At 42.6% G+C, this 26,353-nt stretch overlaps 2 protein-coding genes across 3 annotated transcripts in view; both read right to left on the reverse strand.

Annotated features, from left to right (window-relative positions):
- Positions 1-26,353, reverse strand: part of rnf213b (ring finger protein 213b) — a 528,456-nt gene that overhangs the window by 56,791 nt on the left and 445,312 nt on the right. The gene's annotated exons all lie outside the window — the stretch shown is intronic.
- nploc4 (NPL4 homolog, ubiquitin recognition factor) lies at positions 453-24,450 on the reverse strand. The gene is made up of 17 exons (XM_050059380.1): positions 24,119-24,450; positions 23,309-23,389; positions 20,613-20,722; positions 16,939-17,166; positions 16,815-16,863; positions 16,596-16,690; positions 16,391-16,514; positions 15,724-15,903; positions 15,438-15,524; positions 13,829-13,900; positions 13,613-13,739; positions 11,519-11,679; positions 11,213-11,284; positions 10,963-11,055; positions 8,172-8,288; positions 7,716-7,818; positions 453-5,867 (listed from the first exon to the last, which is right to left on the reverse strand). Exons 1-17 carry the CDS (start codon positions 24,131-24,133, stop codon positions 5,707-5,709), a joined length of 1,875 nt encoding a protein of 624 aa, XP_049915337.1. The 5' UTR covers positions 24,134-24,450; the 3' UTR covers positions 453-5,706.

Here is a 26,353-nt window from a genome sequence, read left to right on the forward strand (position 1 = left end):
CCAGGTGCAGACTTCCATCTGTGTCACCGCTGATGAGGAAATACAGCGAGTGCTGGACGGAGCAGTGAGTGACAACAACCCCGCCCACATTTAAGAGGACTGTCTGAACAGACCGAGGGTCTAGGTACCATGTCTGAAGGGTCACTGTTGGTGGAAACGGGGCTTTTGTGTATCATGTGATACTAATGACGTTTTAACAGCACTAGATTTTAAGGAACATATTTTGGACATGTTTCAGGGTTTTTATGAACATTTTTAAACAACAGCCAAAACAATTTAAATTCAAAACTTTTCCAAAACATTCTGTAATTCCAGACCATTTCCAGGCCTGGAAAACTGTTTTTCTAATTTCATAACTTTTCCAGGGATGTAAAGACAGTAGGAACCCTGCTTTGCTTCGATGTAATTTTCTGTTTGAATCTAATCAGAGCGCCAACAAATCACACACAATATTTTCAGCAATAAGAATTCTTTGTAGTTGTTTTTTATTATTTTGTTTCAAATCCAGGTCAACAGCATACAACTCCCAGGGTCCTCAGTTAGCTCAGTGGAAAGTGAGGACCGGCTGTAACTCCAAGAGCATGCTTGCTCAGCAAACGGCCCCTGGATCAATACAAAAGGAAAAGGTCACTGCCGTCCGTTAGCATGACATCAGATAAATCGCTCTTGAGAATTCACACGGGGGCGAGAATGATATCACCGGGCAGAAAAAAGAAAAAAACAAACTTTTTTTTTTCAAGCATTTTCAAATTAACCTACAACTAAAAATATATTCTCACCAATCATCAATGGAATTACTGTCAAGCTCTTACGAAGAAGCACACGTCTCATAAATAGCAAATCTGCAGCCGACGACTCGCCCGCCGTTAACCCCGTCAACGACCCCGATGAAACAGAAGTCAGTGATTCGCTTCTGTCAGGTGGAACTTCCTTCTAGCGAAATGAAATTATTTCATGTAGCAGTGCACAAAGTTACGAGGAAAAAGTAAACATGAAAGTGGCGATAAAAGGTTTGAGAATGTTGTCATCAGTCAGCAGCGGACGCATCGAGGACGTCGATTTAAAGAGACTCAAAAACTGGATGAATGAGGATCATTCAAAATGTGTCGATATGAGTCGTGTAGCTTGTTAGCTTTTTGTTTTAGCATCAGTGCGTTAGCTTCTGTCCTCAATTAGTCTTTTAAAAATCAGTTTTCAATTCAATTTATATGAGCACTAGAAAAACTGCAGATGCATTCAAGTCATGCAGGACACGACAAACATGACGTCTGTTAGCTTCAAAGCTCACTGTTGTTTTTTTCCATATTGTCTTTGGTGTGTCTATGTAGACACGTTTACCTCTGCAGGTGGATGAACCTTCATTCTGGCACCACCCATGCTTAACATCTGTCACAGCTGTGTACAGACAATATGTTTTGATTTTGCTGCATGTTAGAAATGTTATGAGCATTCGTGTGGAGCGGCTCGAAGCAACATTTTGTGGCCAGATGTTAATGATGTGCAACCAAAGCTGAACTTTATGACTCAAATGATCTCACAAGTTTTGGTCCCAATATTAGTCTCATGACAGAAAATCAAAAGGGAACATAAAAGTGATTAAAAAGAACCAGTTTTAATCAACAATCCCCAAACGCCTGCTGCTGACTGTGATGTGTTCAAGGGTAACTTTGGTACTCTTCAACCTGGAATTATTTTATCATGTTTTGTGTTTAAATCACTGATGAAGACAACGATTTTTTAAGGTGGTCCAGCACTGAGAGAGCGAAACAGGCTGCAATGCCACCACTCAGGGCATGTTCACACGGTCAACGTACGGCCACTAAAACTATTTTTGTCACTGACAGGCTCAGACTGTTATTCTAAGTGTCTGACAACATTATGTAAAGGATCCCTACAGAGATAGAGCTGTTTGTTAAAGAGTAAGATCCTTTGTTTAACCAGGAACAGCCTTTGAATCGACACCAAACCCACCAGACTCCATTTAAATCAACAGTAATTTTAGCGTGTATAGATGCAGCATGTTTTCACATCTAACTGGGTGAATTAAAAACGTGTTTCACTGATATAAAGAAGGTCCTCACATATAACTAAGGCTCTCTATGCAGTAGAAACACACACAATTTTGAAATTGGTGCTACATGACCAGAGAAAACAGGCTGTGGCAATAGCTTTAGCTCAAGAGGTAGAAAACCAACAAGTACCAGAATGCACAGCTCCACGTTAAGCTAAAATAGGTTTCTGAAAACATCTGAGGAGTGAAATAGGCGACGCAGTAACAGAGTCTTGGTTTACATTTGATCAGTGCTGCCTATCTCCGCTAAAGAGAGAGATGTAGGCACTGGAGGGATGGAGGGAAGTTCACCATGAGGTGTGTTTTGGAGTCTGGCGAGTTTGGCAAATGTCTATCTCTGTAGGGATCCTTTAAATAATGTTCTCAAATACTTATGATAACAATCTAAATCTGTCAGAAGCAAAAACAAACAATTTTAGTGCACGTTCACCGACGGTGTGAACAGGACCTGAGTGGTTACACTGCAGCCTGTTTCACTCATACAGGACAAATTCAAAAAACTGCTGTCTCCATTCGTCACTGAGACATAAAAACATGGGAAAGTGTCCAGGCTGAAAATGACCAAAGTTGCCTTTTAAAGGGTTAGTTCACTGAAATTATTTACAATAAAAACAAAACCTTTCCTCACTAACCTCCAGTGGCATCTATATGTGGAAAAACTTTTACTCGTCTCTCTCTGAGAATTTCTGCCTCCTCTCACTGACAACTTTCAGCCTACGAAAACTGCTGACTGTTAAGTTTTTAAATGTCACATTGAAATGCTTTGAAATAAGATTCCACTCACCTCCATTAAAACCACTGACAGGTGAAGTGAGTAACATAAACCATCTTGTTACAGTGCAATGTTCTGCTGGGAAACCTTTGGTCCTGGCGTTCATGTGGATGCAACTTGACACAACCCCGCTCATGGCAACAGCACTCAACAATGACAGTGGCCCCAGAAACGCGCCGCCCCACACCATAACAACTACTAAGATTTGGCCTGAGGAACGTGACAAAGACCTCAAGGCATCGACCTGGCCTCAAAATTCCCCAGACCCCAGTCTGATCAAGCATCTGTGGGACATGCTGGTACCTGACCTCACAACCCACAGGACTCAAAGGATCCACTACTAACGCCCTGGTGTCAGACACCACAGCACACCTCAGAGGTCATGTGTCCATGCCTCGACAGGTCAGAGCCAAGTCCGATCCAACGAGGCCCCACCGTGGATTGGAGTTACCAGAACGTCCCATGAATGCTCGATCAGATCAGGATCTGGCGAATTTGGAGGCCATGTTGATGCCTTGAGCTCTTCATTACATTCGTGGAGCCTGAACAGTTTTTGCAGTGTGGCATGGTGCATCATTCTGCTGGAGGGTCACAGCCATCGCCATGAGGGTGGTACTTTGTCTGAAGCATTTCCCACACATTGATATTTTTGTGGCAGGCTGCCACGATTGAAATACCTGCCGCCTCTATTTTTGGAGCTGGGCTGTTAATTACGAGTGCTTTTGGAATTTACCAACCACTGGGTTACTCATACATGCACACTGTTGCAGTGCAGAGGATACTCTGGGCACAGACGGAGCAGCAGAATGCCATGCAGCAGCTGCTCCTCTCATCCTTCGATCTGTTCTGATAAGCTCTGATCAATTATCAACCCTGCAACTCAAACTCTGCAAACTGCTGCCGAGGAAAAAAATTACTCATAAAGAGTTTCGCCTGCGCTGCATTCAGACCTGCAAATCCCTCTGAATTTAAAGAGGGTCACAGACTGATACACAAGGACATAACCAAGACAAAAAAAACATTGTCATCTCCCATCAAACACAGATTCTAATTCTGTGGGAATCACTGTCTGTAACGGTGTTGGCTGGGTGGAGCGTGTCAAGTGCCATCTGCACTGATGCCAGGACCAAAGGTCTCCTAGCAGATCATCGTATTGTAACGAGGTGATCAACGTTATTCACCTCACGTCAATGGTTTTAATGTTTTGGCTGATCAGTGAACCTCAGAGATGTATCAACGATTTGTTTGGCTAAATACAACGAGAGGTAAGTGAGAAAATGTTTTGTCTTCTTTGTCATTTGGGTGAACTGACCCTTTAAGTGGCCTGTGTGCCTTTTTAGTGCCATCGTGGAGCTTTAAGTGCTTTTCACATTGTTTCCAGGCTCGGCTCCTTCCACACCACTGACAACTGTAGCTTCACAAAGTGGAAATAAAACATCGACTGAACCTGCGTGCTGAACATCCTACGTGCCTCCCGCTGGAAGAAGCTCAGAGTTTTGGGTTTTTTTTTTTGCTTGAAAGAACAGATAATAATAATCTGCAGAGCCGAACACAGACGAGGCTCTCTTCATCGATCTGATCATCGTCATACTGCTCACAGATGTAAAAGCACAAACATCAGAAGAGACGAGTGAAATGTTAGGCAGCTTTCTCTCCCCGTGGTGACCTGCGACCCCTCGCACTCTGAGCAGCAAAGTCTTTGAAGGCTGAGTGATGGAAAAACCCAGAGGGGCCCCATCGGTTACGGTCCGACTCCTTTGGACCGGCGCCAGCGAGAAAACAAAAGAACCACAGGTAGGGAGCGGCAGAGAGGAAAGTGGCGAGCACCAGTTGTTTCTAGAAGCACCTCACGGCTAATACAGTGCAGTCAGTAATAATAATGATGACGATGATGATGGTGATGGTGTCCTGGGGAGTTTTATCAGAGACAGAACATACAGCTGATAAAATAAGCTACATATTTTGCCTGCTCAAGTTCAAACCACCAAATCCAAAAGCTACAATTCCAACAAACCAGTGAAAGATCTTTAGGAGCCACTTTGAGTCGGCGGGACATCAGTCACCAACATGTTACTTCTGCAATCAGTGGAGGATGAGTTAGGGGTGAATAGCTTTTTGTGTTTCCAACTCTGCGGCTTATTCTTTAAAGTAATTTAATACTGAAAATATAAACTCTCTACTTAAGTGGAATTACTCTGCAGCTCTTAAGTGTTTTCAGGTCTGAGCTTTGACCAATGATTGTACTTTAAGGGGCTTGTCAAAGAGACCAGGACCTATAAAAACCTGACTGAGTAGAGTCCACGCTGAAGATTCAAAATTTTAAGGTATCGCTACAATCAGATAAAAAAAAAAGAAGAAGCTTAATTAAATAACAGTATCATTCCTCAAATGTATTTATACACAGCAAGATTTTCCAGAAGACGTTGTGAGAGTGAGAGGGGCACTGATGTGAGACGACATCCAAACACTCGAGTCTTTGCTGCTGTCTTGAGTCGCAGCAGGATTTATCTGAGGGGCTGATTATTCAGGGGGGGGCTGTGGGTGTGAGGGGAAAGTGCTTTACCTTAACGAACACCGCCACTCACCAGAGCCACTGTGAGGAGGGATACAAAGAACACAGTCTGTTTGATTTTATTTACTCATTGGATTCGATGTAAACGAGTGCATCCCTTTCACGCCGAACAGCAGCCTGTGAGATGGGAAGGCTTCAAAGTGAGGCGATAAGAAAACACAAAAAAAAGGGGGGCATCCAAATCTCGCAGCTGGTCCTGGTGCAGCGATGTCATTGGCGAGTTAAGAGGAGGGCTGGGCAGGATGAGATCTGGGCGGGGCATGGAGGCAGAGGGCTTTTTTCTTTTTTTTTTTAACTGCGGGGCAGGCTGCACATTTCACAGTGCTCTGTGCCAGGCTGGTTCATGAAGGTGCAGTGGAGGCAGGACCACATGGCTGAGGAGGAGGCAGGGAGCGAGGGGCCGCCCATGGCCCCGTAACCCTGAGAGCTGGAGGGCTGCCCGCCCACTGTACCTACAGGGACAGGAGATGAATTACAGGATGTAACTAAATCATCTATTCATTAATTTCTCAGTGTGCTGATTACTCTTCTATAAAATGGTAAAATATTGTCAAACATTGCCCATCAAGTTGCCAGGGTCAATGGTAACTTAAGATTGTCTGTTTTGTCAAATCAACTAGGCCCATTAGTTTTGCAGGTTTTTGGTCATAAACAACAAATTAGACGCGGCACTAGAAGGCCACAAACTGACATGACTTGATCTGACAGTAAAACTCTTTATGTCAAAGTGCTGCTGCAGTTTGATCGTTTCAAATCTCCAAATCCCAAATACAATCAATTATGATATTCAACTGAGAAAACAGCAAATCCTTTAGCTAGCAGGCTAACCTTAGCTCTGTTTACAATTATAATAATAATAATAATAATAATAATACATTTTATTTACAAGCGCCTTTCTCAACACTCAAGGACACTTACAGAGCATTAAAAACACAATTAAAATCACAATAAAAATAAATAAAAACAACAGACACGAGTGACACAAAGTAAAAATGGATGTGGGCAATTAAAGGGAATATGCAATTTGGAACAGATGGGTTTTGAGTTGTGATTTGAAATGGGGTAGAGAGTCCATGCTTCTGAGGTCCGGGGGGAGAGAGCTTGTTGGCTGCCTCTGCATCACTCTTGGCTGGTAGAAAATGCTTGGCTGCCTCTGCATCACTCTTGGCTGGTAGAAAATGCTTTGTACCATTACATAATTTATTGTTGGCTAAATCAACATTGATTGCCATGATACATAAGTTAGTATGATTCATCATGTTAGCTGGGGAAGTAATTTGCAAGCTAGCTAACTAACACAGTGATTACATTGGAAAGCAAGCTAAGGTTCTCCAGCTAGCAGCAGCTAAGCTACACTGCACTGATCTGTCACTGGTGGATTCGTAACGTTAGATAATTTAAGTAATTTGCAAAAAGAAAACCAGCCATTTTACCAACCAGATCAACCCTGGACTCTGGATTAATTAAATCATGTTATCATTTAAGTATTTTGCCACATTAGCTAGCTAACAATTCATCTGTGTTAGCAAGCGAGCTAAAATTAGCAAGCTCAAACCACAATATCACAACATATTCCACGTCAGTGTTTCCTCTAATGTTACAATTTCTTTTTAGCACCGGAGGGCACTGAGTTTGAGGGCGTTACTGTTTGTCAGACCACAAATGAAACAAGAATAAGTGACCTAGCACAGCCTGCGGACCCTCCACCTCACTCCCTGCCTCTAAGACACGGGAGCTCGGACGTTAGCCACAGTAGCAGCTCATATTTAGCCAGCACGGACCCCAACCCCGGGGTTCACAGCAGGCTGGTGGCCAATGGCAGCGCTGAGTCTCACCCGTGTAACAGCAGCAACAGCAAGTTTGCTGATCCCCTGCGCTCACTCTTGCTTTGGCTGAATCTGAGCTGCTACAGGGCACCAAGTGAATCTGTCTCTACCAGTCCGCTGCTGCAAAATGTATATTCCAGAAACGCAGCATGTGTGGACTTGTGTTGGGTGCCAATCGTTTGTTCACTTGTAAAATTTTCGCAGAAAATTAGTCCAGAGTCTTTTTCAAAGAAATCAGTCCACAGGCTGTGAGAGGCAACCAAGAAAGTCAGGGAAGGTCTCAGTTTTAAAGGTTACATTACAACCTGGTCACCCATTAGAGATGGCAACGATGAAAACATTTAAAAAGTTGCATAGCAAAACTTTAAACAATTGATAAGTTATCTGCTACTCAATTTATCAAGAAAATGATTTTGACACAAGTGCCCAAACTAATCTAAGATCAGGCCAGGTAAAACTGAGCATGTGACTTACTGCACAGCTGCTCGATGGTGGCCCACTGCTCCGACTTCTTCCAGGTCTGTGCCAGATCCTCATTAGAAGTCCTCACTGCATCTAGTAGCAACCCAATGCTGTCCTGCAAACACAAACACAAACTCTCATCTATCCATGAGACGACGACAGGTTCAGGAAACTAAAAACACACCACCAGCTCGTTGTTTTTAACATCTGGATTTTATCGAAAGCATCCAAATCTGATCAAGCAGTTCAGAATCATCTTAACACAGAAAAACCATTCTCTTAAATCAGAGACGCCTTTGATCGTCATCATGGGCCACGGCCCGGTTTGAAAATCTACCAGCATGAACAAAGGGCCTGAGTGAAAACATCCTCACACCAGTAACAATCTCCAGACTGGAGAGGAATGTGGCCTTATTCTAACCCATTGTAGGCAACACAAATGGAAAACAAATGGAGGTATCGACTTACTCTCAGAGGCATGACTTCATTGGTGACGAGGAAGAGGAGCAGATGGAAGTCTGATACGATGTCCAGGAATGCCGTGGAGGTGCACTGGGACAGGTATGTTGCTAAACTGTGGAAATCCTGCGGACACACAAACAGCGAAAAACAAGATGTAAAACCTCCTCTGACCTCTGGAGGTCATGGAAACTAGAGGGTCACCTTAATTCTCTCAGCTGCTAAGCTGTGACCGACTGATCATGTCAAGTTAAAATACAGGCAGAGATAAAGGTTGAAGTGGACTGACAGGAAAAACAACAGCTTCAGGAACCTTCATCATGTGGCTGATTTAACTCTGAGGTTCCTGCTTTTGCAGCTTAGATGCTCATTAGTTTTACATTCCTATTGACTCCAATTATCTAAAATATCTGATGATTATTTTAAAAGGGAAACTGTCAATGCATGCACTGAAGCTGAGCCTTCACGTTACCTTACACCGATTCCATCACGTGTGTCCAGTACAGAGGTAGATTTAGCATGTGTTACTGCAAACTTAACTCCAGTCAGAGCGTAAGATAGTCATCAATCCATCCAAGATTCAGCAGGTTTTTGTTTACTCAAAGGACAACTCTGGTATTTTTCAACCTGGACCCTAAGTGACTGATGAGAAATTGGTCCAGTAAAGAGCGACAGTATTCAGCTGGTAACTGCAATGTCACCATTATATATATTTTATGTTAAAACAGTCTCACAAGCGAAGGGCGGACGCGACTCCTCGCACCACTTCACCTTCTTCTCCTCCTTCTGTTAATTCAAAAGTCTGTTCTTGGCTCTGCATTTTGTGTACAACACATTTGGCAGAACAGTCTGCCCCCCTCAGTGCTTCTCTGTCTTTGAGTGCCCACGGCAGGCCATGGCAATGTGACGCGCAGATGATGATCACTGCTCGCTGCTGCACGTTACGCACATCTCTCCCAGAGCTGGAGAGGCAGACGCAAACACTGCACCTCTATCTCCCTCTTTCTTTCCCTGTTGATACAGTTCAATGCAACTCCTGCCATGTCCGCATGAGAGCTGCCAGGTTTAGTTAAAGAAAAAACAAAAAAACAAAACAAAACAAAAAAACACAGGGGAATATTGAGAAATTACAGCCCGGCCCAAACCTGGCGGGTCGGGTTTGGCTCAATCTGGCTTGGGCAGAGAATCAAAGCTTTATCAGGGATCCTTTCCATGATGTCGTCAGACACTTATGATAACAATCAGAGTCTGTCAGCGCCAAAAAAGAACACTTTTAGTGGACGTAAATTGACGGTGCGTACACGCCCAGAGTGGTTAATTTGCAGCCTTTCCCACCGCTGCCGGCTGCAAAGCTCTGTCTTAACACTAAACTACATTTAACAACAAAATCCATATTTATTATCGTTTTATCTCTTCCCCAAGACTGCTTCAATCAGAGATGAGAAAGTTAAAAATAGTCAAGTCAATTTATTTCTAGAGCACATTTAAAACAATGGCAGTTGACCAAAGTGCTGCACATAGGTGGGTACAGAGTTAAAACAACATCAATAATAAAAACAGAATAGATGTAGAAAACAACGATAAGAAAACAGAGCAAACAGTGCAAACATTAAAATAGCAATTTAAAAAACAAAAAACAAAAAAAAAAACCCAAAACCCCAGGATCATGGTGCTCAGGCTGAATGATACGCCAGGTGGAAGAGAAAGGTTTTTAGGGAGGATTTAAAAGTCTCAAGGGACTGGGAAGATGGAATGTGAAGGGGAAGGCTGTTCCAGAGCCTGGGGGCAGCCGCTGCGAATGCTCTGTCACCTCGAGAATTTAGTCTGGTTTTTGGCACCACCAACAGTGGTTGGTCCGAAGACCTCAAGGTTCTGGTTGGGCTGTGGCGCAAAAGGAGCTCAGAGAGGTACAGAGGGGCCAGACCGTTGAGGGCTTTAAAAACAATTAAAAGAAGTTTAAAATCAATACGAAAACAGACCGGGAGCCAGTGGAGGGAGGCTAAAACTGGCGTGATGTGGTCACGCTTTTTCTTGCCTGTGAGGAGGCGAGCAGCAGCGTTCTGGAGGAGCTGTAGACGGTTGAGTGAGGACTGATCCAGGCCAACATAAAGGGAGTTACAATAGTCTAATCTGGTGGTTATGAAGCCATGTATCACTCTTTCAAAGTCTGCAGCTGAGAAACGGGGCTTTGTTTTGAAGACGTAGCTGGAAAAAGCTAGTTTTGACAACAGCACTGATCTGATTGTCAAATTTGAATTGGCTATCAAAAACCACCCCGAGATTCTTTACAGAGGAACGAATGCTGGGGTTCAGGGAGCCCAGGAAATCTGCGGAGCTGCGTGGGGACATGTGGCCTCCAAACAGGATAACCTCTGTCTTGGACTCATTAAGATTTAAGAAATTAGAGCTCAACCAAGATTTGACATCACTCAAACAATCCAGTAGAGGTTGCATTGCATCCTTGCTTAAAGACCTTTGTGGCAGGTAAATCTGGACGTCGTCAGCAAAACAATGGAGAGAAATCTCGTGCTTTCTAAAAACATCACCTAGGGGCAGCATATACAACAAGAAAAGAACAGGGCCCAATATGGAGCCTTGGGGGACTCCGTGGGTCAGTGGGGCTGCAGCAGAGGAAAAGTGACCTAACTGCACAGAAAAAGTCCGATCTGTCAGACAAGACCTGAACCAGCTATGGGCGGAGCCTGTAATGCCCACGGATTGCTCGAGGCGGTGTAGCAAGATCGCGTGGTCAACTGCATCCAAGTAAAAATAAACACAAGTTTATCCAAAAGTGACTCACCTGCGTCTCTCCCAGGATATCACGGTTCTCAATGGGGAAGCGGTGTGTGGAGGTGAAGGTAAACTGGGGGTCCTTTGGAAAAGTGGTGGTTATCTGTACAAGAAAAGACAGGGAATTATCTTTCTAAAAAGCAGTGACAGTACATTGTACTACTAAGAAAAGGCGCTGCGTTAAAGAGGTCTCTTAATACAAAAATAAAAAATAAAAAGTACACACACACCTGCTGACCGTAGAAAATAACAATACTCACATCTATGATAAGGTACTCCACGGGAAGAGGCCGAGCTAGAAACGTGACATCATTTCCAAACTTGTCTTTGTCCTTTAGGATAGAAGGAGGAAAAAATTATCAGCATCTGGATGAAGCGACTCATAGAACCTGGCCCACACAGCAAAGTATCTGGATGTCATTATTCTGATTATGAGACAAACAGTCCAATCATGTGTGTAATGCTCAGTCACTGTGTCTTCTCAGAAACATGAACCATACACCATTAGAAATATTACGGGTAGTTACATGTCAATATAATTTGCTGCTACATGTGTGAGGTCGTACCTTGAAGAAGACGTCTGGTACGTACTGCTCAGGGCTGGACTCTTTGACGTAGCCCAGCTCAGGAGCATCTTTGCAGGGCAGTAGGCACTCGTCTCTCACCAAAGCCATGCACTGATTGGACACCTGATATCCTTCAAAGTGCACCTGGTTATCTGGACCACCTGCACAGGGACAGACACACGTGTTGGATGAAGAATAATCTCATTCACTGCTGACTGAATTAGCCGCTGATTAGAGCTACATTAAACATATTTGAATCAATATCACTGACATTTTATCAGACTTTTATAGCACTCATGATGAAGGATGTCATGAGAACAGATACTTTGGTACGAGTCGATGCCAAAAGTCATTACTCATTTTTCTCCAGTACTGTAGGAACCAGGGATACAATTCTTCTGGACCTGACAGGGCAGCATATTCACCTGCAGGCGTTCTAGTCCTCTAAAACAAAAACATGTAGAGGACAGCGACAGGTGCAGCTGCAGCAACGGCTCTGCCTCCACTTGTCGAAAAGAAAAGTGCGCTTTCCTTGTTAATTCTTTGCAATTAAAGCGCAACATATTTACACTCTGCTACAAATGGCAGCAGTGTGACGAGGTGCTGAGGATCTATTCTGCACTGAGTGCTGCACATTTAGCTTTTTTTCTGATCACAGAGTTAAAAAATTTTCAACTTTAGGTAAAACACTGCGCTCGTTACTGTCACTTTTTACAAATAGCCTACCACAAAGACCAACGGTCACATCTTAAGACCCAGACACACCAAACGGACAGGAATTAATGGCGATGAAGGCCGACTGCTGCATCGCCTTACGTGGCCTGTGACTTGGCCAAAAAGTCGTACATGAAGACACCACAAAGACTACAGCCGACGGCCAATAACACAAACAATTAATTACTTATTAATCTGCTGAAAAGCTCAAAGGCTAAAAAAAATGTTACGTAATATAACAAGTTGGTTTCGATGTCAACACCTCTTGATTTTATCAGTTTGTTTACGTTCCTCACTTTTATTTCTCTACTCATGTGCTGAGCTGAACGGACAATCAGAGTGATTTCACTCACAAACGGGCTCCACCGTCTCCAACGCCGATTCAACACGCTGAATAAGCCTAGTAACAGCCAACAAGGGCCAACTGTGCAGGACGCACCACAAACTAGGGCAATAAAAAAAGTCATTCATCAACCTTCTGTCAATCAACATTAATTTGATTTTATGTGCCCCGTTAGTATCTGCAATACAAACAAAGCCACCCTGACTGAGCGTAAAAGTCATTTAAAATACCAGCAAAGAAGTTGTGCTCACCACTATTTCATTATTTAACTCTTATTATGTCAGTGTGCTTCCTGTCCGTCTAAAGACTCTTCAGCTCAGCACATGAAACTTATTTGCAAACAGACTACATCTTTTTCACTGAGGAGAGTGAAACAGATGGACTTTGCAGCGCTGGCATTAGATGTGTAGCTATGACGTCAGCTTTGGCTGCCAGTGCCTCATTAATGCAAATGACAGTGATGAGGTCACTGCTGTGTTTTGTGCTCTCCTGGAACGAATATACGAGGAGGTCTGCGAGATTGTGAAGGAGGCAAAGTGTAAACACTTGGCCTCAATCCCACAGACCAAACACAGAGTTTCAGAGAGCATCTGGTTCCTATTAGACTGCTGCTCAAAATTACTTCATACAACATGTAGATACACGAGGGGAATAAAAAAGTACTTATCATGACACCTCTCAGGCCGAAGCTGCACTTGAAAGACATTCACAGTCATTTGCAACTAAGTAAGTTCAGCACGCCCAGATGCCACCAAAACATTTGAAGGTATGGCTGTACTGAACGCCTGTGGTGTCTGGTGGCATTTTTGACAATGCCTCCAATGACATGACAGGTATCGAATAAGGTACTCTACTGGTACCATTATCACTTTAAGGGGATTGGTTACGTACTGGTAGCATAACTTTTATATATGATACCAAGTCCTATGTCATATAATCATTTTATCAGGAGAGTGGACTTTCGTTTTTCAAGAGTAGTAGAGTTCATATTAACCTAGATTTATTCATACCTCAGTTTAGTCTGAACAAAAACGTACCTGTTGCCACCACGGTCACAAATTTGGAGCCAAAATGGCCATCTCTAGAGAGTCTGCAAGGGTTTGAATGTAGATTCTGGAAGTATCCCGCTGTGATGCACTCCTCTGCGCTCAGGTAGTGAGAGTCCTGACAGCAGATGGGACAACGTTAAGACACAGAGGAAAGCAGAATGATAGTCTGATGAACAGGTCATCTGTGAGTGAGCTGCTCCTCACATTGTTTCTCGTGTAGCGGACGGTGCCTATCCTCGTATCCTCAGAGAGCAGGTCAGTGAAGATCCAGCCCACCTGAAGACAAATGCCCACATGTCAGTTTACATCTTTTAAAATATGTCTTCTATGATAGTGAAGTTGAAATCTTTGGGTTTTGGTTGGACAAAATAAAACACTGGAATTTGTCATCTTGGGTTTTGGAATTCTTTATGGACTTATTTCACTATTCTCTGACATTTTAAGGACCAAATCATTAATCTGACAATAATCAGCGGACTTATCAACAAATGGAAATAATTGTTAGTCACAGTTAAAAATTTAGAGTAAAATGACCTTAATTCAAACATCACAAAGAAGAAGAAGGGATGCACCGACTTACATCGGTTACCAGCCAATATTTGCCTTGTTGACTGCCATCGACCTATCAGCAGATAAGACAGCATTCGCCGATGGCAGTTGCTTTTTTTTTTTTTTTTGCTGTGTCACATCAATATTGCCCAGGCTACAAAACAGGGCTTGAGACTAACGGTGTCCCGGAGACAACAGACAATGTGTTGAGATGAACGGGATAAACAGAGATCTTTCCCGGGATAATAATGAACAAGAGGACACAATAAAATCACTATCGTTGCATCATGAACAATAAATCTGTGTAGACATCAGCAGGAGGAGAGCTCGTTAATGTTGGCTGTTAGCAGTCAGTGACCAGAACTAACGACTAACGGAGGTTGCACTGAGTTACATTATGATGCGTTCAAGCTCTATTCAGTAAATATCAGTATTGGGCAAAGTTAAATTATAAAGTTATCATAATGTGCTCAAACGTCATCTTGTGAAATTTAGTTTTTGCAGAAAAAAACCTGAAAAAATGCAGGTGATTGAAGGAGAAATGTGTTGATGTTTTCACAATATAAAATATATATTAGAAAAGGAATTATGATATATATATTATATATAAAGGCTTTGGACGCGTTATAAGAAGGTTATATAATTAAGGTTGTTTTATGAATTTGTGCTCATTCAAAGGTAGTTTAACAAAGGCTGAATGACTTTAAAGCAGTTCAGCTATTTTCTCAAATGTAGATTTCTTAGTTTCCCTGGCATGAAAAGGGAAATGGCAACAAAAACAACAAAACATTGATATCGGCTGTCGGCCAAACTGTTATTTTAAACATCTGTCGACCAGAATTTCCCAATTGTTGCTTCACAAAGGAGAACACAAACAAAAACACGTAACCAAGATCAGGAAGAGTTTGTGTTGTTCACACACGGCACCACCAGCATCATTCGTGTCTCTTTTTCTATCCTGGTGTAAATATGGTTATTCCCATCGACCACAAAGACCACACTTTATTTAGCAAAGCGAGCTGCTTCACACTGAACGAGCTATTCCTTTGACGAATTATGAATCTATTCCCGTGCCAAAGGCATAAAGCAGAAACACCTTGACAGAGAAGCAAAAATCCGCCCTGATCCTTGAGTTCAAAGTTTGTCACGCTGCCGGAGTGCAAACTGTCAGGATTCAGTGTGAAAGCAAGGTAAGAAACAGCTTTGCCTCGAGGTAATCAGGAGGCTCAGCATCAAACAGAGAAAGCAAGAAAAGACAGCCAACCTTGCAGAGGCCCAGTTTGGCAGCGATTTCATCCACAGCTGCAGCTTTAGGATCGTCCACCAGCTCCAGGCTGTTCTGAGTGGCGTTCTGAAACACAGCAGGGACCAAGAGTTACCATCAAATTAAAACAAGAGGAGTTACTACAACTTTAATGAGGACGTTAACTCGTTGATAGAAGGACAATTAAAGTACACGAAACATACTGTACCAAGATAATGAACAAAGACACTCAAATTAAGTGGAGGAGCCGAGTCAGACAGTGATGTATTCAGAGTGAATCCCTCACCTGTGGCGGCTCGTAGATGGCAGCCACCTCAGCTCTGATACCCAGAGGGATGTCTTTGTGCTCAGTGTACCTGCCGTACAAGAATCCCATTCTCTGACTGCCCGTCTTCCTCCAGAAGTCCAGGAAGCGGTCAGCGATGGTGTGGTTCTCAAACATGATGTTGTCCACATGTCTGTATTTCTGGGAGAGGAACACATGAAGAAGCATTCATGCAACATGTTTTGGGGATTAATGAGTGCATTTTTAGACGACATATAAACAGAGGACTGTGTCTTTAAGCATGGGACGGTTGTGGCTCAAGAGTCCACAAATCACAGGGCCGGTGGTGTGATCTACAGCGCTTCCTGTCTGCATGTCAAAGAGTCCTTGGGTAAGACACTGAACCCCAAAAGGTCTAAAGGTAATTAGTAACGACAACTGTGTCCACAGCTGCTGCTTGCAGGTTCATCCGACCCCTTTATGTTGCATGGTTACATGGATTTATCACTTTCTACCCTCCATCTGATTTTTACGTGTCATTATAGTCACATAGTCGTATGCTGTAAAGCCCTGTGAGGCAAATTGTGATTTGTGATATTGGGCTTTATAAATAAAATTGATTGATTGAAATTGATTGACATGATTGCAAACAAGCTTTTACCTCAGACATACAGGTTTGGTCACATACCTGTCTGTTCAGTGTGATGGCACTGGGCTGGCACTTGGTGCAGATCCCCTCTGGCCAGGGAGGGTGACCCTCACAGCCCGACTTGATCTTACAGCTGATGTTCTCCAAAGCTGCAAACTTCCCTCTGCGGGACATCAAATCTGTGTTACGATCTGACTAGAATTTCAACATGTGCATTTCCACTGAAGACATTAAAGCTTCTCACTTATCAGCTCCACCGGTCAGCTTCCGAAGATATGCGTGGAATGACATGTGCTTCACTGGCGGGTCGAGGTGATTCAGGTAGTCTTCGTCAAAAGGCTGACGAAAATAAAAGAAGCCACTTTGAATAAATAACATCAGAATAAATTCGTCTCTCAGCAGGGACGCTGTTATTCCAGCCCATCAGGTTTAAAGAACAAACGACAGGAATTAATTCTCTCACCTCTAATGGTACACAGTGCACACATTTTCCAAGGGCACCATGGCGACATCTGAAACAGAGCAGAGTTATGAGGTGTCTGACATTTGTATTCAGTTTGCATGTTTGCAGTCGGTCTCGTTCTTACAGCTGTGGATCTTTGTTCCTGTAGATCTTGCCGTCTTGCTTGGTCAGATACTGATCAATCTCGTCCTCCTGGACCTGGGGTGCTGAGAAGGACCGGGGGATCATGGAGGACGAAGAGGAGGATGAGGAGGATGGTAGGGATGAAGATGAGTGTGGAGTGGCAGTGTCCATCACCTCCCCAGAGGAGGAAGAGGATCCTGATGGGAACAGATACAGCATGTCGCCATGCCTGCAAAGAAGATAAGAAAAAACAAATGACGTGGTGCTCAGTAATAATATCGACTGTAAAATGATCTGTTTTCTATTTTGTGTGATATCCCATCGTTCTCACAGGTTTTCTTTTTCCCAGAAGTTTCACAGCTTTACCACAAATATTTCCTGCGTTAAGATAAACTTCTTGCAATCAATGAGTGTTTGTGTACACGCTTGAATATCACTTTTTGTCTGAATGGCACACTGTGTTAAGTGGATTTCTATTTCTTTAAGAAGTATTTTACCACTGGAAAGATGTCCTTTTGATAAAGCTGGGCTGTCTCTGCAGTAGAAGAAGGCAAGATACTTTTGAAATTGGTGTTACATGACCAGAGAAATCAGAGAAAAATGGGCTGTGGCATTTGCTTTTGCTCAAGAGGTTGAAAACCTACAACAACAAGAATGCACAGCGCCACACCGAGCCAATAAACTCTGCCGCTGGTGGGTGACATGATGCACACTCTTCCGTTTGACACAATGTTGGCCGGCTGGTAACAAACAATCTCATCTTACAGTTTAACAGTAAGCTAAAATATGTTTCTGAAAACATTTGAGGCGAGAAATAGACAGTGCAGTAACAGAATTTTGGTTTCTATTTGATCAGCACTGCCTAGTTTTACCGTTTGATCGGATGTCTGTCTGAGTTTGACAGAGAGAAGGGCAGGTCTGTCCCTTGATCTGCTTCTATACTCTGTGTCCGCTGTGGCAGGCATACAAAAATGCAGAAGTACAGCCTGAAAACAGCCCAGGAGAGCCAGCGAAACACCACTGGATGACCTGTTTTGCCTCATCCGACAGAGTTTTGCTCGAAGGGGAGATCAAGACAGTTAGTTCGAGAGAAGTTTACCACAGTTCAATAAAGGCTCGGACATACTTTCCACACTGAGTGTCGGCTGAGAGCTGTGGTCACGTGGATGTGCACGCGGTTCTATTCATAGTGCAACTGATGGTCCACTTCAGCCCCCGGCAGTAAACAAGAGGAGTAAGAGGTGAGCTTACCGTCCTCCTACAGCTGACATCAGGTGAAGGTGAAATTAAACGATGCTGTTTGGTCTGGAGTGAATGTCTCTCAAATATCCAACTTGAAACTAACTTCACTCAATGAAGAGGCTGCTGCTGGTTTAAAAAGCAGTAGTTTGGACTGGACTGGAGTGTGGAGCAAGAGATCGGAGCATGCACAGTCACTGCACCTGCAAGGCCTCGAGTCCGAGCGGTCACAAAAAACAGGCTGCACACGGATGTCTGCGCTAGGGCTGTCAATCTTCCCCCAAAATCAGATTCGAATTTTTAATGTTTTTTATATTAAAAATTCGAATACGATACAAATTTTTCCTTGGTATAGGCTATAGCCTAGGCCCACCGCCACATTTTTATATTTTGCATCACATGCAAAAGTGAGTGTCTCTGGCTTGTCAGTGCAGCAGTGTCAGTACCAACACAGCTGCGCAGCTGGAGACGTGTTGCTCCTCCTCACTTCAAGTTGCTGTCATTAACTTTTAGCCTGCAAAGGCAGCAGTGCCGCAACATTGTAGGAATTTATGAAAGCCCTTGTAAACATTTCAATAGTTACACATTAAAACAATATTTATTTGCAATTACTCTATTGAACGACCCCGAAGCACGAGCAAACGGGCTGTGTCACTTCGGATCAAAGAGATGCGCCCTGTCACTGTCAGCGCAGGGCTGACAGGGCGCCTCCGCTGAGAAGAGAGAGAGCGAGAGGAGAGGAGATGGATTGTAGGTCTGTTTGTAAACGGGGCTTCTCTGACAGTCATGTATTTCCCCAAAAAACATCTCTTAATGCACGGTAGAGCGCCGTTTTTTCCCCCCCCAAAATATTCTAACCTTAGTTTCCTACTTCGAATATGCTTATTTTTACAATAATTCGAATTGTTTTCAAATAGCGAAGTTCATTCTGACAGCCCTAGTCTGCGCAGGGGTGGATGACGAGATTTACATTGCACGGACAAAAGCGGACTGAATTGGTTGAAAATCAGCTAAGTGACCCTTTAACCCCTTTTTTAAAAACAAGGTAAAAACTTCAAACTACATCTATAATTAATATTATTACACATTTAAAATTATGGTACAGAATTATAATAATTTTTTTGCACTTTTTCCAGGTTGTTTCCTTGTTTGTTTTTAACTTTATTTATTTTGTTTTTACTAATTTTCTTGCTTTGAATTTTCTCTTTTTACTGATTCCTTGCAAGTTTTTGCGTCACTTCTTCATTTGCTGCTCGTTGCAATCTTCCCTTGTTTCCCTTTTCCCTAACAACAGCGAAACTATACCAAATCATCCATTTGCAAAGTCTCACACAGTTCATGTAGTACAATCCAAGTCTCATTTATCCAGTCATATGCTCAGTAAAGAACGGAGAGCTCCACTTGAGCAGTGTTCAAATGCATGCATGTGTCCAGGCACACTACTAGTCTGTCCTTGAGCCTGTTTGTACTGATGCATTTTAAATCGTAATGTTTTGGTGGAAATGTGTTTGTGAAGCACTCAGCACACGACAGGATAAATGAGACTTGGATTATACTGCACAAGTTGTGTGAAGGTTTTTAAACACAACACGTGGTATGCTACTGATATACAAATGGTCATGTGGCAGGTTAAGCCTCCTTTAGATCACATCTCTGGTCATACTGTGCACCTATTTAACAATAAAATAAATAAATAAATAAAAATCCCATCATGTTTTCTTCCGGTAAAACAAAATATGATGTATGCTAATGTAAGCTAGCACCAACCAATGTCAACCAATGATATCATGACATGTTGGGCACACAGCGCTAGGGTTCATTAGTTAGCTAACTAATAGCATGATAATCAGTGTGTCTTCATTTCCCCAAAATACCGTGGTTAAAGGCCCGCTGGCTTGACAAAAGTGGAATCTGTTGCAGTTCCAGATTAGGCACAACACTTTTTACAGTGTACTGCTTCAGCAACTAACATTACATGGAGCATACAATGGGATGTGTCTCTCTCTCCCTGACGGTTATGACTATGTCATCGGTGTTACGCCATCGGGGCCTGAATGTTATGAAACACACACTTATCAACAATCAAATCAAAGCTCTCCCAACCTTGTTTCCTGCATGCCTCTCCTGTTTCACTCGTACACGTGTCAAGATACTGAAACTAGATACTCTCAAATTGTTGTTTTATGGTACACTTTGCTGCATGTCGTCCCCCTACTCTCTCTCTCCCTATTTCACACTGTCCTGTCCATTAAAGGCAAAAAGCCCCCTCCCCAAAAAAAACTTTTTAAAAAAAATTGTTGTTCTAGTAAGACCTTTTCTGCACAAACATTGATTAGATTTTTAAAACATATCTACAGGTGTCTTTCAATGACTCACAGAATTCAATTTGACTGAGGGACAAATTGTAAAATCTAGACACTGTGTACTTTTACTTACTTGATCTTAAGCAGGCTCAGGGTTTTGTTCTGGGAGAGGATCTCTCCGGTCTTGTTGCGGTTCAGGTAAATAGAAAACCCATTGGAATTGAACCCAAACTCTTTGGCCACCTGAGAGAGAGAATACCATGTGCTGATTATGATAACATCGTGTCATATGACCTGAAATAAAAATACTGCCAGCTTCCAACACCAGGAAATGTCTCAGAATATTTGCTCTAGGAAACCATTCAAGTCAACACGTGCCAATGAAAAAGGTGCATGTGTAAAGGGTGTCCACTCGTCAAACAATGCCAGGCACCCTACAGAGGCAGATTAGCACAGAGCCTCTTAGAACGAGAGAAAGTCCACTTGTAGAAACACCTCTTAAGGTCATCACAGAGTGAGCCAAACTAAGCTATTAAGAGCACTCTGAGCTGGGCGGCCAGCAGAGTATCCCATGGCACTTTAATCATCACATCACGTATCAGGCAGACAATCAGCCTGATGCTGCTCATCGACCTGTATCTCATCACTTGAAATGTATTTTCGACAACCATTAGTGAACTTCTGTACTGTTTACGTGAGAGCAGAATGATTATCTTGGCAGAAAAACTGAACTCATGAGGACACTTCATACAGGGAAAAAAACAAAGATAGTTGCACTGACCCTGTGACATCTCAACCAACCAGACACCATCTACCAGTGGTTTTAATTTATCTTTAAGGTCAGTGTTGGTAAAACTAAGCAGGGATCATTTCACTCAAGCCACACAAAACAACACAGTGTAAGATATTTTACTGTATGCCAGGGGGAAACTGCATCCTGTATGAGACAGAACATCACTTTGAGCTCCTTTTATTCCGTCTCAGCTGCAGATATAAAACCTTCAGGACTCAGACTGTCTCTGCACTGTCTGCCTCACGCCCATGGTTTTCTGTTCCACGCTTCACTGGCTGCACATCGGCAACTACTCCCTACATTGATCTGCAGGCTACACCATCCTGCCTTCACACGGAAACATACATTTTTAATGAGGTGCTGCTGCAATGCTCCACTGTGACTGGTTTGCTGGAACACAGCTCTATTTTAGGTCTTTCAAATGCACTGATTCAAATGTATTTGTAATTATTTTTGTGGGCTTGAAATCAAAAGCTAAACACGATTGCTCTTACAAAGACATCAACATTCAGGACCAAATTATCTTTGTTCTGTGTTTATCTTCCCTGTAGTGTCTGGGTCGTGACTTGATAAGCAGCTGTGATGACAAGTGAGCAAAGCAATGCATTCACGACATTCACTGAACACAAATCTCTTTTCGGCAAGCGACATGTTAATAATGGAAGCCAGCAGAGCACACAGGAGCGCTGCAGGACTGACCTGCTCTGGTAGTTTCTGCACAGCTTCTTACATAAATGAACAATGAGCAGGCACAAAAGCCAGAGAAACACAAGGGTACTTTGTGACAACAGTGCGCACTCTGGGACTGGCATTGCTGGGGAGGAGGTAAACTTAAAGACTTAGACTTAGACTTGCTTTATTGTCATTCAACAAATACACCATCGGTGCACATATTAAACGAGATTTCGTTACTTTGGCTCCTGAGTAGACGCATAAGAGACGGCTCACCTATTTTCTCTAAAGGTGAAGTGTGTAAGATTTAGGATGGTTTGGTGGCGTCTAACAGTGAATTACAGACTGCAATCAGCTGAAACATCTCCCGGTTAGAATTCCTTCAGTGTTCAGGAGCTGAATTACCCACAGAGGTCTCTTTCCTCTCCACAACAAACAGAACCAGGGATTTAAACCGGTAAAAACACTAAATAAAGCAGTGTCACGTCACTAATCAGTGTATCTCTGACGCTGTTTGGTATCTCAGAGACAGGCGGCTCACCTATTTTCTCTGATAACTTAAAAACCAAACTTTCAGGAGGTTTTTAGCATGAGCCGCATCACCCACAGAGGTCTCTTCCTCTCCAAAACAAATTGAACCAGTGATTAAAATTGGTAAGAACACTGACAAAAGCAATTTCACCTTACAAATAAGTGTATCTCTGATGCTGTTTGGCATGTTGGTATGGGCGGCTCGTCCACCACCTGCTCATATGTGCTCACCTTTATTCTGTCATAACTTAAGACCCCGACGCTCAGGAGGTTTTTACAGAGAACCAAATTATTTGCAGAGCTCGTTTCCTCTCCAAAGCACACAGACTAGGTGAATTAAAAAATGTAAAAACATTAAATAAATAAGTTTCACGTGCAAACCGGTGTAACTCAGATGCTGATTGTTGCAGATGGGCTTCTAACTACTTATCAAGAGCCCGTATTTGGTTTGTCCGTTCTGGGCTACCGTACAGACGTGGCAATGCAACATTGCAATCTCCATAAACAAGGACCTGCTCCCTATGTAGATATTAGCAGCTCATTCTCTGGTAACAAATCCACAACAATTCTTATTTTCAGATGAATTATACAATAAAGAAAACGTATTTTTATATTTCATTACATGTCTGCCAACAGATCCCCCTAAATCCTCCACACTGGGTCTTTAATATATTTAATGTACATGTTGTACCCTTGCAAGTACAGGTGTGTGTCCTGCAGAAACTGCCCCAGAAATTCAGGGTGTGAGGAGGACTGAAGGTGATCACATATGAGGCGTACAATAATAACAGGCATGTGTCCATTTGACTTGAAAACTGTTTTACACACTTTACCTTCTTTAAAAAAGCAGCAGCTGTCTCCCTCTTGGTAGAAGGAATTTTCTTCATCCCATCTGGGGACTGTACCCTGACGATCTAAAAAAAGACAAAGACATGAACTGTGTTCAGTGTTGGAAGTTACCTCAAACAACTGGCATGCAAGGCTCCATTGTTAACTGCCTACAAACAAAAATATTGTGGACCTAACTCAGTTTAAATAGGACTTTGCAACACCTGTCAGACAAAGCAACAGCGCTTGTCCCCCTCTTTACAGTGGTGTCAGTGTCAGGATATTATGACAACGATGACAGTGCAAAAAAGTAATGTTAACGTTAGCCTGAGAGCTTCTACTTTTCAACAGAGGTTTTATATTGAGACAATAAGATGTCGACTTTAAACCAGACATTACAAACTGAAGCTGTCGGGGTGAGGGGGGTTTATACACAGCCAACAAACTATCACTTTTAATGAATCAACAACAACCTGGCTTCCATTAAACCCACCGAGAATATTCCGGCTAATGTTTGGCTAATGAGCTTAGCATGCTAATCAATGCTCGGGACATTTTTATTCCTGGAGTTGTGCCGGTTATGAGGCTCTCAGGTTAAACAAAGATGCCTCTTTTTATTCAGATGTCGTCAGCTAGCCACAGAGCTAAGATTAGCCGGTTAGCTCAACAGGCCCCAGTCACTCTGTGCTAATGATAGCCGTTAGCTACCAAGCTAATTCTGCTGCCTCATCACTCCGGACTTCGGCTAACAAGCTAGCTAACGTTAGCCGAGTCGACCCCTCTGTGCCGTTACCACAGCCCGCCGGTATACTCACAATGTTATCTGCCATGTTGCTCGGGGGGCTGCTCCCGGTGGATTTCGCTGTGGTAGTACGGAGACACTAAATATAAATTTCACGTAGCGTTTCTCTGTGTCAACGAAACTCCATCCCACAACTCAAACACCGGGTGTTGCAGACATTAGTAACCGACCGTTTCCCACCGGTCCCACACTGAAGCGACCACGGCCGAAACAAGCGGTTTTTAGCTGAAAAGGCGCGTTCCTCCTTTCTTTAAATGCGGCGGTACAAAGTGTACCACAACGACAGTGCAGAGGACACAAACATTAAGGGCTGTAAAATAATATTAATATATGCAGGGCAGGCTTGTTTAGCAGCCAGGCAGAGCGGACAACTGTGCGGAATATTCACGAATAACGTTACTCCATAACAGTCTGCAGGGCCGGACCGAGCACATACAGCGGCCCGGGCAAGCTGCCTCTGCCCCCCCCCCAAATTATTATTATTATTATTATTATTATTATTTAGTTTTTAGAATTTTATTTACTACAACAAAGTAGAACTACTGTGAAATCAACACAAATAAACATCTTAGCTATAACAATAATGATAAATAACGATTAAAATAATGATAAAACCAAACAATAATAGAATTGGTGTGGGATTTTTTATTTTTTTTTTCCTTTACAATTTTCTGTTCCTCTGGCATTTTAGCCAGTAGGAGTGTGCCATATCATCTTACAATAATACCAGTCCAATTTTTAATATCATATGAAAAATTCATATCATGATACCCGCAATATTTCAACGACATATTGATGTCAAACTGTTACCCATGGCAACAACAAGCATGGCTGAAAGCAAAATAATCAGACTCTGCGGTGGTTCCAAAAAGAGGAGCAGCTTCAGTAGTGTGGAATAAACTGTGGCGTCCTGAATGTTTTACCTCTCAGACTCTTTTAGTAACTTAGCGCTCAGAGGGAACTCATTCAGCGGCTCCTCTGGCAGCAGCACAGCGTCTCTCTCTCTCCTCTCTCACCGTGTCGTCAAGTGATTTTGTCAGAAACCTTTGGTGATGTAAACCTACGTGAATAAACTCCATATATGTGACTGTGTGATAGTTGTGGTATCATAACAGCCTGTCACAGGTTACAGCCTGATGGTTAGAGGAGAAATGGCAGAGCATAAAGGTCCAGGTGGGAAAAAAACAACTCAGTCATTTAGGATTTCACTAAAAGAAGGAAATCAGCTGTTGATTTATATAGATAAATCCCAGGGGACATTTTTTGTATTTGGGAGCTGTTTAAATGTGTAATTAGTGGTAGATTTGATTTAGTTTTTACTGAATATCTGAATTCAAACTAACTACTTAATTAATTGTAGTTCTACTTTCTTAAATTAATAACATTTTTTTTTTACTAATTTGTCATATCGTTAAGAATATCATTATCAAATTGAAACAATTTAATTTCCCCTCGGGGGGACTAATAAAGTATATAAAATTAAAATCAAAATTACATTAAAATCATCGCAAAAATTTCCTGAAATATCTTGATATTATTTTAGGGCCATTTCCCCCACCTCTATTAGCCCTCGTAGTACTCTTTGATTGCTGGTTGTGTGGTCCATTCAGGGGCGTAAATATAGACAGTGCAGGCAGGGCTTTTGCACTGGGGCCCCTGAGCTGAGGGGGCCCATAGAGAACGCAAACTCTCTTGTGGGTAAATCAGTAAATTGCCACCTTAGATAAATGCCTGTGTTAAAAACAAACAAAAAAAAAAGTCACATTGAATAAAAAATGGTGCTATTTGCTGAGCTATATCTCTTTGAAAAGCAAACCCATCCCCATTCTTTCTTTTATTTTGTAAAACAGTCAGTAGTGATCTAAATAATATATGCTTATTCTACATAAACTAGAAAAGCGATAAAAACTATTCAATTAAATGAATAATTTCTTATTTTCTTTGGTGTTTTTGTCGTACATGTATATGTGATGATTATTTCAGGGTAATATGTATGTTGGTTTTATACAGCGTCAGGTCTTCATGTGATCATGTGACGAGATGATACGATTACACTGGAACTAGTTTAGGCGCATAAATAGTAACTAGCGCGCACTGGGGCCCGTCATAATCTCGTGCACTGGGGCCCGTTGTAACTACCTTACGCCACTGTTTCCATTTATAGCGTCCTGTGTGCGGTGTGCAGTGTGTCTCATGGGAGCATGGAGGGACAGGTGAATGAGTTCACACCTCTCCCTACAGTCGTAGC

Source organism: Epinephelus moara, chromosome 13 (genome assembly GCF_006386435.1).
Source record: "Epinephelus moara isolate mb chromosome 13, YSFRI_EMoa_1.0, whole genome shotgun sequence".
NCBI classification, from domain to species: domain Eukaryota; kingdom Metazoa; phylum Chordata; class Actinopteri; order Perciformes; family Serranidae; genus Epinephelus; species Epinephelus moara.

Coding starts and splice junctions, on each gene's coding strand:
- nploc4 (XM_050059380.1), bottom strand. Junction 16,691..16,814: donor TGCACTGTGTACCATTAGAG/GTGAGAGAATTA, acceptor TATTTTCGTCAG/CCTTTTGACGAAGACTACCT. Junction 16,515..16,595: donor CTGACCGGTGGAGCTGATAA/GTGAGAAGCTTT, acceptor GATGTCCCGCAG/AGGGAAGTTTGCAGCTTTGG.